General features: G+C 40.8%; 1 protein-coding gene across 1 annotated transcript in view; it reads right to left on the bottom strand.

Annotated features, from left to right (window-relative positions):
* The window catches only part of COL6A6 (collagen type VI alpha 6 chain), a 154,470-nt gene that overhangs the window by 9,591 nt on the left and 132,480 nt on the right, over nucleotides 1-12,399 (bottom strand). The window contains exons 34-36 of the mRNA XM_050777723.1: nucleotides 9,371-9,467; nucleotides 5,843-6,514; nucleotides 3,044-3,137 (exon numbers count right to left, since the gene is read on the bottom strand). Of these exons, the coding sequence (XP_050633680.1) occupies nucleotides 3,044-3,137; nucleotides 5,843-6,514; nucleotides 9,371-9,467 (863 nt within the window). The remainder of the gene's footprint in view (nucleotides 1-3,043; nucleotides 3,138-5,842; nucleotides 6,515-9,370; nucleotides 9,468-12,399) is intronic.

Raw genomic sequence — 12,399 nt, 5'->3', positions numbered from 1 at the left:
TTACAGGTGTGTGCCATCACACCTGGCTAATTTTTGTATTGTTCATAGAGATGGGGTTTCACCATGTTGGCCAGGCTGGCCTTGAACTCCTGACCTCAGGTGATTCACCCACCTCAGCCTCCCAGAGTGCTGGGATTAGAGGCGTGAGCACCGTGCCCAGCCTAAAATATTGTTATTAATTTCTAACTTAGTTGCACTGTGGTCAGACAATGTGGACTGTATGACACCAGTTCTCAGAGATTTGTTGACACTTGCTTTATAAGTTAGAAGTTGCACAAGGAACACTTGTAAACACTCCACCTTAACAGTTGTTAATATCCATATGTCTAATTTTTCTGTGCAGGGTTCTGCATGTATCTACTAAATGGTTTATTACTTATGTTTAAATCTTTTATATCATTACTCATTTTTGTCTACTTCACCTATCAATATTCAAACTAGTGTAATGAAATCTCAAATTTTGATGATGGTTCACTGACAATTTCTCCTTGTGGTTTTTCAGTTTCTCTTTTGTATATTTTAAGATTTTACGACCCTCTTATCAATTTAAAATTGTTTTATCTTCCTCATAAATTTAACACTTTGTCGTCATGTAGTCATCCTCTTTATCCCTATGAAATGGTTTTATTTAAAAGTATATATTATCTGATATAAGTATAGCTATTCTACCTTTATTTTTGATATATTTGCCCAGTATGTTTTTTTCCATCATTTTACTTTCTGCCTCTCCATTTCCTTATATTGTGGATGTGTGTCTTGAAAGCAGTTGAAGCTGGATTTTATTATTTCTTTATTTTTTGAGACAGAGTTTTGCTCTTGTCCTCAAGACTGGAGTGCAGTGGTGCAATCTTGGCTCACTGCAACCTCTGCCCCCTGGGTTCAAGTGATTCTCCTGCCTCAGCCTCCCGAGTAGCTGGGATTACACATGCCTGCCACTACGCCCGGCTAATTTCTTGTATTGTTAGTAGAGATGAAGTTTCACCATGTTGGCCAGGCTGGTCTCGAACTGCAGACCTCAGGCGATCCACCTGCCTCAGCCTCCCAAAGTGCTGGGATTATAGGCGTGAGCCACCGTGCCCGGGCAAAGCTGGATTTTATTTTGTTTTTAAAATCAAATCCATCAATCGCTGATTGTAACTGGCATGTTCATATTTTTTTTTTTTTCATGATTACACACATATTTAAATGGACTTGATTCTGCTGTCATTGTGCCTTCTACTTGTCTTTTTTCTTTTTTTTTTGGCCTTTTTAAAGAAACTTTTTTTTTCTTGGCTTTTTATTTAAAAAAATATTTATTACATTCTTGTTTTCTATCCTATTTTACCTCACTAGATTTTTGTTAGTTAGCTAATTTCTATTTTCCTTTTTCATGTGTGCCCTTAAAATTTGTAATGCATTTTTAAGCATCTCAAGTTTTTCAATAGCCTAACCCCCAGCTCAAATGATACAAACTCCTAGAATCTTTTAACTCCATTTATCTCCCTGTGACTTACATTATTAATACCCTCTTTTTTTAGTATCACCTTTCTTTCCTTAAAGTCCAAGGCTTCATTTTTTAATAATACAAGATTATTTTTGTTTGATGTCTTTTCTCGTATTTAAATAAATCAAAAATATTTATTAATATTTATAGTCTTAGAACTTTTTCTGTTAAAATCACCAGGTGAAATGTTTTATTTTCATAGTGTTGTTAACAAGTCAACTTTTTTGTAATCCCAAAAGTTAGATGTATTACTTAAAAATACATTTGTTTAGGCCAGGTACGGTGTCTGATGCCTGTAATCCTAATACTTTGGTAGGCTGAGGTGGGTGGATAACTTGAGGCCAGGAGTTCAAGATCAGCCTGACCAACATGGTAAAACCCCATCTATCCTGAAAAATACAAAACAAAAAAATTAGCCAGGCGTGGCTAAAATTAGCCAGGCATAGTGGTGGATGCCTGTAATCCCAGCTACTCGGGAGGCTGAGGCAGGAGAATTGCTTGAACCTCAGAGGTGGAGTTTGCAGTGAGCTGAGATCATGCCACTGCACTCCAGCCTGGGCAACAGAGTGAAACTCTGTCTTACAAACAAAAACAAATTTGTTTAGATTTAACTAAATACTGACGAATTTTATCACTTACTATTGCCTCTTGCATCTCATTCCCTTCTTCTGTGGTTATTTTTTATTTTTCTTGAAGTACATACTTTAGAAGTTTTAGTAAAGGCTTCTTTGTAGTAAACTATTTTTTTAAGTCTAAATTGTCTTAAGACAGTGTTTCTAAGTTGACAAAATTTTCTTCCACTAAAGTTATTCAATAGTTTGGTGGTTTCCACTGTTACAATTGATAAATCACCTACCAGCCTAATTATAATTCATTTGTAGATGATCTGACTTTTCTTTTTGGCTGCTTTTAAGTTTTGTCTTGGTGTCCTGCATTTCCCCATACTATGTCTAACTGTTGCTTTCTATTTATCTTGCCTGTTATATCTTGTTTTTTCTTCATGTGAATTCATGTCATTCATAAGTTCTAGAATATGATCATCTCTTTATGTGTTTGAATATTGGCTCTCATTATTTCTATTTCATCTTTCTAGAATTCCAATTAGATATAGATTAGATCTTCCCATTTCATTTTGTCTCTAAAATTCTTGATCATCTCTTCATTCTATTTCAGCATTTTCTATAGTTCATTAAGCCTCTCTTCAGACACATTTATTACTGTTCACTCTTTCACTAAGTTTTACAAGTTTTTAATTGTGAAATTCACAGAAAATTAGAATGAACAGAATCATAAATAACCTGTATATCTTTCACCTATATTCTCCAACAGTTACTATCTTGCTACTCTCTATATGTATATATGTATATAATGTACACATACATTCATTCACACACACACCCTATCCTACTTCCCTTTAGGAAAACCATCTGAAGGTAGGCTGCAGCCATCATATATGTCAGATGAAGGAGGAAGAAAAGCAAGACGAGGAGGAGGAGGAAAATAGAGAGAAGAAAGGCGGGGGGCAATCTCATTTATCAAGTAACACCAAGCAGACAATACCTTCGGAAATGTCGCGGGGGCTGCCTTGGATCTGCAGGGTTAAGTCTATTGCACTTTATTTTTAAGTTTATTGGTGGGTATTTGTTGATTGCACCTAGAAGAGAAAAGCCTGTGATGAGTCTTGTATTCATGACTGTTAACATTACTGCAATCTGCTCTGTACACAAAGTGTCGCTTTACCGTTTTAAATAGCCATCAAGAGAAATACCAACTAAGGTGGTCACATGAAATGAAAGCAGATTTCTCAGGGGAATCTTTAAAACCGACTTTAGAAAACACATCCCTTCTGCATTTATAGGTGAATTCAACTAACTTTTCAGTAAGATCCTCTTAGCTGCTAAAGCAGGTCAACCATTAGAGGAGATACCATGAGCCAGTTCTAATGGTCTGGCTTTTAATTGATATAAACTAACCAGAGTATTTATTTATTTGCTCCTTAGAAATATCAAAATGCAAAGGGGAAAAAACGTTTTCTTTATGGTCTTTGAATCAGTAACAACAGCGACAACAGCACTAACATCTTGGGTTCAGTTCATTAGTGGCTCATTTCATTTGGAAGTGTATTAATTTTTCATAACAATGAAGCATGCCTCTTTTTATACCATGTAAAGATTTAAAAGCCATTTTTGATGGGAATTCTTAAAAATCTATTCTATATTTCTTTGAAGCATTAAATCAAATAGATTTGCTAAACACAACTAGATCTCTTCCTGGTCACCCAGGGTCGGGTCATGATAAGTAGCGAGTTGGTCCTGGACTGTGATCCAACACTGTCTCCAGAGCTGCTGTTGTAGGTAGGACTGTGTGCTCTGGACTGAATGGCCTAAGACTGTGAGGCTACTGTTATTGAGCACCTGAATTTTAATTTCTTTTTATCTGTGTTAAGTATCAGATGGTTTGTCAACAGTTTTGTTTCTCTTAGAAAATGTGTTGATTGATGTGGACTGTGCTTGACAGTCAACTCTACTATAACAGTATATTTAAGTAAGAGCCACAAAGCGAGGGAGCTAGACCAGAAGACCAGTCAGTAACTAAGACTGTTTTGGTCACTCCTTGATACCCAGCATCAGAACAATGAGTGGCTCAGAGAAGTTCCCCAGTAAATATAGGTTAATGTTGAGTGCGTTAGTGCAAGTCTGTGGGCCTGCTATGGAATTAAGCATGTAGACTTGAACATGATTATGCAAAGTCTTTCTTGACTTGTACTTTTATAGTTACATTTTAAAGATTACAGATTTATAGATCTAAGTTCCAGAAGAATGGTATATAATTTCATCACGGTTATAGTTTTCCCAAAGCACTTTATGTATCTCTCACGTACCCTAAGTACTTTTTTCTTAAAACATCTTTTTACCTTTCCTCAGTTGGTGGCAGGGGGTGGTGCTATTTATCTAATAAAATTTGGCTAATAACCCATAAAACACTACCAAGAATTTTGGGGGAGTGGGGAAGGAAATTCCATCATAAGACTTCTTCCAACTTCTTGCCAAACTCTTGATGAGAGTTTCTTTACAAGTTTATCAGTCTTGAGAGGTGTACTTTTTTTACCCTTACAGATGCCTTATGATTCTTTTCTTCAGAATGACCCCATCCCCATTTTTTTCCTTTTATCCTTAGCTTTTCTTTCTGGCTTCTATTCCAGAATACATCCACATAAATTTCATTTTGGGAGTTTATTGTTCCTATCCAAGTGTTTCTCAAACCATAATATACATATGAGTCACCTGGGGATCTTTATAATATGCAGATTCTGGCTCAGAATGACTGCGTTGGGTCCTAAGATTCTATGTTTCTAATAGGCTCCCAAGTGACACTGGTACTACTGGTCCTAGAGTCAGTTTGAATCACAGAGGATATACTATCAGCCCCAACAACAATCTCCAAGGCTTCTTTAGACCTCACCCTACACTGATTGATAAGTCTATGTCTCTACAGCTTTAACTGGGCTTGCCACGTAATATCACAGGCACATTTGAGACACAATTAGGACTTCAGTTGAGCCACACTGGGTATTCTTTTGCCTGTGTGTTCATTTTTCTGTATCTGGACTTCAAGGGATCATTTACCATGAAAACATTTGCAAATCCTACCAAGTGCTTTTCACCCTTCAGAATCATATTAGGATACAGCTTATTTTTATCCATCCTGTTGCATTCAAAATGGATTGCATATTTTCAAGGCAAACTTACTCCAAGAAATGAAGCCCATGTTTCTTTTTAATGGGTACCAGTTACACTAATTACTGGCATCATAAAAAGAGCCATTAACAAGGCTAAGAAAGTTTTGCAAGGCTGTATTTTTCATTCTGACAGGTAAAATGGTATCTCCTAACACTTCAAACTCTGCCTCAGGAACTTGTGAAAGCAAAGCCCAGAACTGTTTAATTTTTCTTTGGCTCTCTTTTTTGGTGCCTTAACAGATAAAACTTTCCATCAAAGGGCAGTATGCTAAGGTTACATGGCAAGGATTTCTACTTTGTAGCTAAAGTCCAGGCTGTGACTTCACACCCCCGGACTGCACTGCTCCATGAAGACAGATGTGTGAACAGCTGCTTGTTATGCTTGCTTCTCCATAGGAACCAGAGGCATAAAAAAAAAAATGAGCCAGAAAACTAAATGTGTAGGAACCAGAGGTTTCCTCCCTTCTACCATCTGTCATTATATATTTTCTTTTCTGACCCTGAAGTGCCCTTGAAGACAAACAAGAGGTTTCCAAGTATCTATGTTAGCTCATCAACCTTTTTTTAGTGATACCATGTATATTCTTAATGTGCAGAGAAGAACAGATTTTATGACTTACGCCTGATTGAGTTTATAAAGGTCTTCACAAACTTCACACCATAACTGTGGTCAGGTTTATGAATTCGGCCAAGCTGGACCAGGTGGTGATCCAAAGGGTGGCTAGCGAGATCCTCCAGTTCCTTGTCATCCCAAGTAGGGCCAAGGGAAAACACAAATAGGGCATACCCTTGACATTTGGCTCGCAAAGATTCCTTCTTTAAGATTTCCCCATCTAAGTGGCTGGTTTCCCCAGCAGATATCACAAATATGACTTTGTTTCTTCTCAGATTGGGTGCAGTTAAAAAGACATTGTCCAGAGTCCACTGTAAGGCATGACCAATAAAAGCATCTCCATTTAGTTGTTTAACTGACTCATCCACGTGCCTCTTCATGAGGCGCTTACTGCTATAGGTGGTGAGATTGAACTCAGCTCTAACTGGACTCTTCTGAGTGTTGGGTAGGAAGTCGGGGGGAGCATGGCTCAATAGGGCCACCCGGTCTCCAGTGACAGAAGTCTCTGGCTCTGGGGTGATTTCAAAGTGATCTAATAGTGCTCCCAGGAAAGCTCTTATGTCTTCAAATTCAGCACTTCCCACGTTCCGGGAGCCATCCAGAAGGAAAGCAGCATCCATGTAAGACTGCACAGGGGGTGGTCTGGCTTGGTCACAAGAAGCATCTGGCTTGCATACATCTGTGAACCAAAAGTCATTCTGGGTTACTAAGTAGAAATAGAAAAGGGAAGATAGCATGTCAAACATTTTGACATTTAGAGACTGCATAGTCTTTGATGTTAAAAGTGACTAAATACTTTAATAGTAACAGGAAGATTGCCTTGTACATGGTTTGCATCTGTCTCCCAAAAGTACAGATTTTATATCCAGCCTGTGTCTTGGACTCCATTTACTAAAGCTATCAGACTTTTAAAGATTAGACTGTTTTCAACAGAAGTTTAATCTTGGCTGTGTTTCAAGTTTATGTCATTTGAAGTGGACAGTTTTTCTCGTGCATGCAAGGGTATACTGTATCACAACATAACAGTGACTGATCGCTCTAGATTGGCAATATTATCGCTATGCTCATATTGTTCTACTATGAAGAAGTGCTTACAAAGTAAAAGTGAAAAAAGCAATGTATCTTTTATCTCAATTTAAATAAGTTTATAACTCAATGTCTACCTATGAGTGATCTTTAAGGACAAAACTCATCTGTGCATTTCCATAGTGCTCATTAGCTGAAAACTGAATACATGTTTGTTAAATGAATATTGGATATTAATGGACTTTCCTAAATGAGGTCATTTTATAAATGTGCATATCTCATTTAATAAAAGAATGCATAATACTAAAAACAGACAGGATTTTATTGAATATGACCACAATGAATATTCAGAGGAATAAAAAAATGGAAATGGAAGGATCTTAGAGGTCATTTAATCTTGTAATTTTACAGAAGAGACTGTGGCCAGGATAGTAAAATAATTTTGCCAAAGGACACACCAGTATTTCTAGAAGTTTCTATATAAGAAGTCAGCATTTTATTGTTAGAGATGAGGCCAGGTGGTATAGTAGTGGGGAGGTCCCTTGGCCTGAGAGCTGGAATGCTTGGGTTCTGGTCTCGTTTCAGTAACAAGCTATGTGCCCCTAGCCAAGTCACCACTGGGCCTCAGTTCAGCATAGTTCTGCAAAATTAGGTGGTAGGACCAGACTCACCTACAGACCCCTTTCAGAACTGACATTTTGTAATCCTAGGTTTTCAATACTAATTGATGGTTGAGAATGAAAATAGCCTCTTTAATAACCAAAGATAAGAAAGAAACATGGAGTAACATGAGTATGGACAGCTGGTACTAGATATATAGGCATAGGCCACGAATAAAAACTTAGATGAAAGATTAATAACCAGAGTGCTGATCCTAGGGGATGTAACAAAATTCTCACTACAGTCTTGTTCATGGACTCAATAAAGATGTGACTTTGGATAAGTTATGGTTCCCTTACTGAAATTTACTAAAATTTTATGGTCCTGTATAATGGTCAGATGATAGAACAGTCACCTGTGTGCAAAGCAGTTTCTAAAATCAGGGACAGTAGGCTGCCCATTTGCTCAGTTTTGTAGGATTTTTAATTGCAGGAAACGACAGCCAAAATCTTTTATTATACGCCTAAGAGACAAAACAAGGTTTTAAGCCAAGAAATGAAGCCAAAATCTATCCCCAGTCACACATGTGCAACTTCTGACTATGCAACATACCATCACACTGTTGTAACTGACATGTTTGAAAAGGCAACTGAGAATACATGGGGTGGAATGTACCTCCCCACAGTATGTAAAGCACTTTAACTGTTTTGAGTAAGACTGCCAGTGCCTAAACCAATTCGGTGCAGTCAAGAGAAAGAGAGGGAAAGAGGGAAATTTACTAGAGGGGAGTAGAGGGAAGACAGAAAGAAGAGGGGTTATTAGAGACCAGAAACCCTACTTCTCCCTCAGAATTACTACCTTCCTCATTTAGGTCATTTATATGGCAGCCTTTTTCATCTCACTGATACATGTGAAGGAGAAAAATCAAGCATTTTCTACAGGCTCAAATGGAGAGGTTTAAGGAGCAGAAGAATGAGACCTCTGTTTTTCATAAACTGCAAATGGTTTAGAGTTAGCTGCCTTGGGTTTGATATGGCTGTGAAGCCCTGAGCAAATTATTATCTCTAAGCTTTATTTTCCTCATCTGTAAAATGGAACTCATAGTAATTCAAATGTTTTAGGGTGATTTTAAAGACTGAATGACATAATTCATTTAAAGGTATTAAAACAGTGCTTGGAATATAAACACAATCATTTAAGTATTAACTGTCATTATCACCATCATTGATATTACATGAATTAGAACAGTGCATGGCCGATAGAAAATGCTTTATATCTCTTAGCTATTACAGCCACCAATGACTCCAGTGGCTTCCACTTTGTAGTTATTAGAACACTCAAATGGAAGGTTAGAGTCCAGTTTTCTAGTTAGACCTATACATTATGTATAAAACACTACAAATAAATCAACACTGCAAATCTTTCTGATGCTTAATATTTGGGAGACTTTTTTCAATGAGAAATGTATGAATTTTGCTATTTTCCACTTTGACTGTACTAAAAAATATTCCCAAGCTGGTAGGAGGGTGCTGAATTGCTTTCAAGCATTTCTTTGTGGCTGTGAACATTTGAGATTTAGAAAACACATAAATATACTTTATAGCATAAAAACTTGGCAATGAAGTAGGCTAAGTTGTTCTAAGAATCATTACCGTTTCCTGTAAGCTGCACTATGTAGAAAGGCCTGGAATGTAACTCTTTTGCTGGGATATATAGGGAGAGACCATGTTTGCTGAGCTGAGAGGATTCATCTGTGGAAGATGAAGTGTGACAGGGCGCATCCAGAACCCCAGAGAAGTCCTCCCCAGGCCATGAGTATCCCTGCTGCCAAGTTCCAGTTGTCCCTGCCAATGGTGACTCAACATGCTTAATAGGCCTAATCAAATTATCTTCTCTCTGTGGGTCTTACCATAGCAGAAAGTGCACCGCTGGAGTCTCTCTAATGCTGGTGTGTAGTCAGCTCCAGAGGGAACCACTATTACTTGAAATGTGCCAGTGTCGTCAATCTAAAAGAAGCAAAAGCAACAGACAGAAGAGCTTAGTGGGTAGGGCTGCAAGAACCTCTTAGGACTACACAGAGAACTGACATCTGGAGAGAGTAACAGTGCTCCTTCTAAGAAGGTACTGGGGAGGCACAGCATGTGAGCATGGCTAAGAGCTCTGCCTGGGTTTAAACCTTGACTCTCAATTTAGCTATATGACAACTTATTTTCCATGTTTCTTCATCTGTAAAATGAGTGTACTACTACTACCTCCTAACAGGACTACTGTGGGCATTAAATGAGTTCACATTTGTAAAGCACTTACTGACACAGGGTGGGTACAATGTGGGTAATGACCACAAAACATTTTCATATCTATTACTGCAGCAATACAGTGAGTTCTTACACTCATCATCCCAATTTTACAGATGGGGAAACTGAAGCTCAATGAAAGGTTAAAAGGACCGATCAAAAGACACTGAAGCCATTTAAGGAAGAGTATCAGAGACCTCCTCTCCCCCACCTGAGTCTCAGAGACCCATGTAAAGTCACAGGATGCCCTTTATAAACAATCTTCAGGTTTCTACTATAAACTAGGCATTGAAGCTGTCTTCGAAATACACTCAGATCTATGTCCATGCAGCTCTCTGAACAACTCCCAACCCTTTCCCAACTTGGCCCCATTGCTAGTAACCCACGTGGGGAGTTTGAGGGTAGAGAACAGGGGGAAGATAAGGAGGCTCCAAACAAGAATTATGAGCTTTGCTAATCGACCCAGAGATCATTGATAATTAAAGAAAAACTGTAGGCATGACCCTAATGCCTAAGAGATGAGTCAGATGGTAATTTAGATTTTCCCTGTGATTCTCCTGTCCTAAGCTAATGACTACTCCCTTTCTCTGGGAAGATCCCCTGCCACCATAATTAATCCACAGAGGTAGAACTTCAGCAGTTGTTTATATGGAGTAATTCAGTCTTCAACCAGAGCTGACTGGACTAGATTTGGTGTTAAAGTAAATTTGGCCTGAGGACACCTCTGTACTTTGAGTCCTCATGTAACCAACTGCAACCTAACTTAGTACGTACTAACTGAAAACCTATCTTAGGAGTTATTATTATTATTTTTTACAAATAGCAGAGTCTTAGCCAATCATATCAGCTGTGCTTCAGTTAGTCACAAGTGGCCAACTGATTAGACCAGGTTCAAATGAGGCAAAGGCCAAGCTGTAATCAGTCAAGCTGTTTCTGTACTTCCATTTTCATCCATAAACACTGCCTGCCACATTGTGAAGAGCAGCTCTCTGAAACTCCTCTGGTTCTGAGGGCTGCTCGATTTGATGGCAGCGGCAGCCCACCTGGAGTGGCCACTGCCATGATGCTGGCTGCAGTCGGGCCCACTAGGCTTGTTCCACTCATTCAGCCTGGCAGACTGTGCTTGGCTCATGCTACCTGAGCGCAGTCAGGGCTGCACACTCCATGGAGCCCTGGGAGCTGGGAACAGGTGGAAGCCTCACCCGCTTCTGAGTTGGCAGGGTGAGAGCTCCTGCTTCTTGAACGCAGCTGTGGCCATCCAGCTGTGGCTCCAGACCCAGGCATCTTTGTGCTCTTGGGAGCTGGGAGTGGGCAGGGGCCCTGTCCTCCTGGGAGCAGTTGCAGCCGCCTGGCCCTAGCTGTGGGCCCACGCATTTCTGCACTCTTGGAGACCCAGGAAACCCTTGCCCCTACCAGCTCAGAAGTGCCTGCTCCTGCTACCTAGCCTCTTCCTGCTCCGGCACCTGCTCTGATCTTGGAGCAAAGTTGACACTGAGCCCAGGCACTGTTGCAACCCGGCCAGGTGTGCACACACTAGGGGCAGTGTTGATATGCCAACCTCACTGCCTCAGTCCCCTCCCGAGTTTGGGTGCTAATGAGCATGAGAGGGAGGCCAAGGGGGGTGCTCAGGACAGCTTGGTGCTGGACTGTAGGCACCCCTCAGTGCAAACAGCCTGGGCTCCAGTGGATGACAGAAGGAGACAAGCCGGCCTCTGCGTGGAAAGGGGTAGGTCCTCAGTGAAACCCCACCTTCAAGCCAGGGGTGGCCCAAAGCCTGAGGGCTGGGCTGACAGACCAAAATGGGAACTTATCATGCTTTTTCTGGCCCATCCATGGCCTCCCATGAATCAATCAGCACACACTTCCTCCCCTCTGAAACCCATAAAAACCCTGGACTCGGACAGACTCAAGGAGGCCACCAGATGACCAGCTGCAGAGAGGAGCTACCCACCCCAGGGCCTCCTCTCTGCTGAGAGACAGACACTCTTCAGGAGACCCTGCCTGCAGAGAGGAGCTACCCACTGCAGGTCTCCTCTGAGCTGCTCTGTCACTAAATAAAGCTCCTCTTCACCTTGTTCAACCTCCACTTGTCTGTGTACCTCATTCTTCCAGGATGCAGGACAAGAACTCAGGACCCACTGAATGGTGGAGCTAAAAGAGGTGTAACACAGACAGGGCTGAAACATGCCTCTTGTTCACCACATTGCGGGTGACAACAAGATGAGGAGAGGAGAGAAGAGTTGCAACCCTTTGGAGCCCAGACCTAGGAGATTGCCAAGTCAGGGCTGTGACACCCTCTCTGGGGCTCTGCAGTTCCTGGCATCTCCAAGCTTCCAGGTGCCACCGTGTCCTCCAGTGCCATCTGTGGAAGCTGCTTGGGGTATACCTGGTCCAGCCACAGCCTCGTGGGGAGCTGCCCACCCTGCCATGCCACACTCACTTGCTCACACACCCCTTGCTGCTCCACACCTGGTTTGCCCTTGGTGGGTGTGAGATTCAGGCTAGTAGCGTGAGTCAAGCACAGCCTGCCAGGGTGAATGGGTGGAACGAGCCTAGTGGGCCTGAGTAAAAACCTGGGCAAAGGCACCACTGGCCACCACCACCAGAGGTTTCCAGCTGGCGACGCAATACCCCAAGGATCCAA

This window comes from Macaca thibetana, chromosome 2, assembly GCF_024542745.1.
Source record: "Macaca thibetana thibetana isolate TM-01 chromosome 2, ASM2454274v1, whole genome shotgun sequence".
Classification (NCBI taxonomy): Eukaryota; Metazoa; Chordata; class Mammalia; order Primates; family Cercopithecidae; genus Macaca; species Macaca thibetana.
Note: the sequence above shows the minus strand (reverse complement) of the source record. Positions and strands in the feature narration are given on the sequence as shown.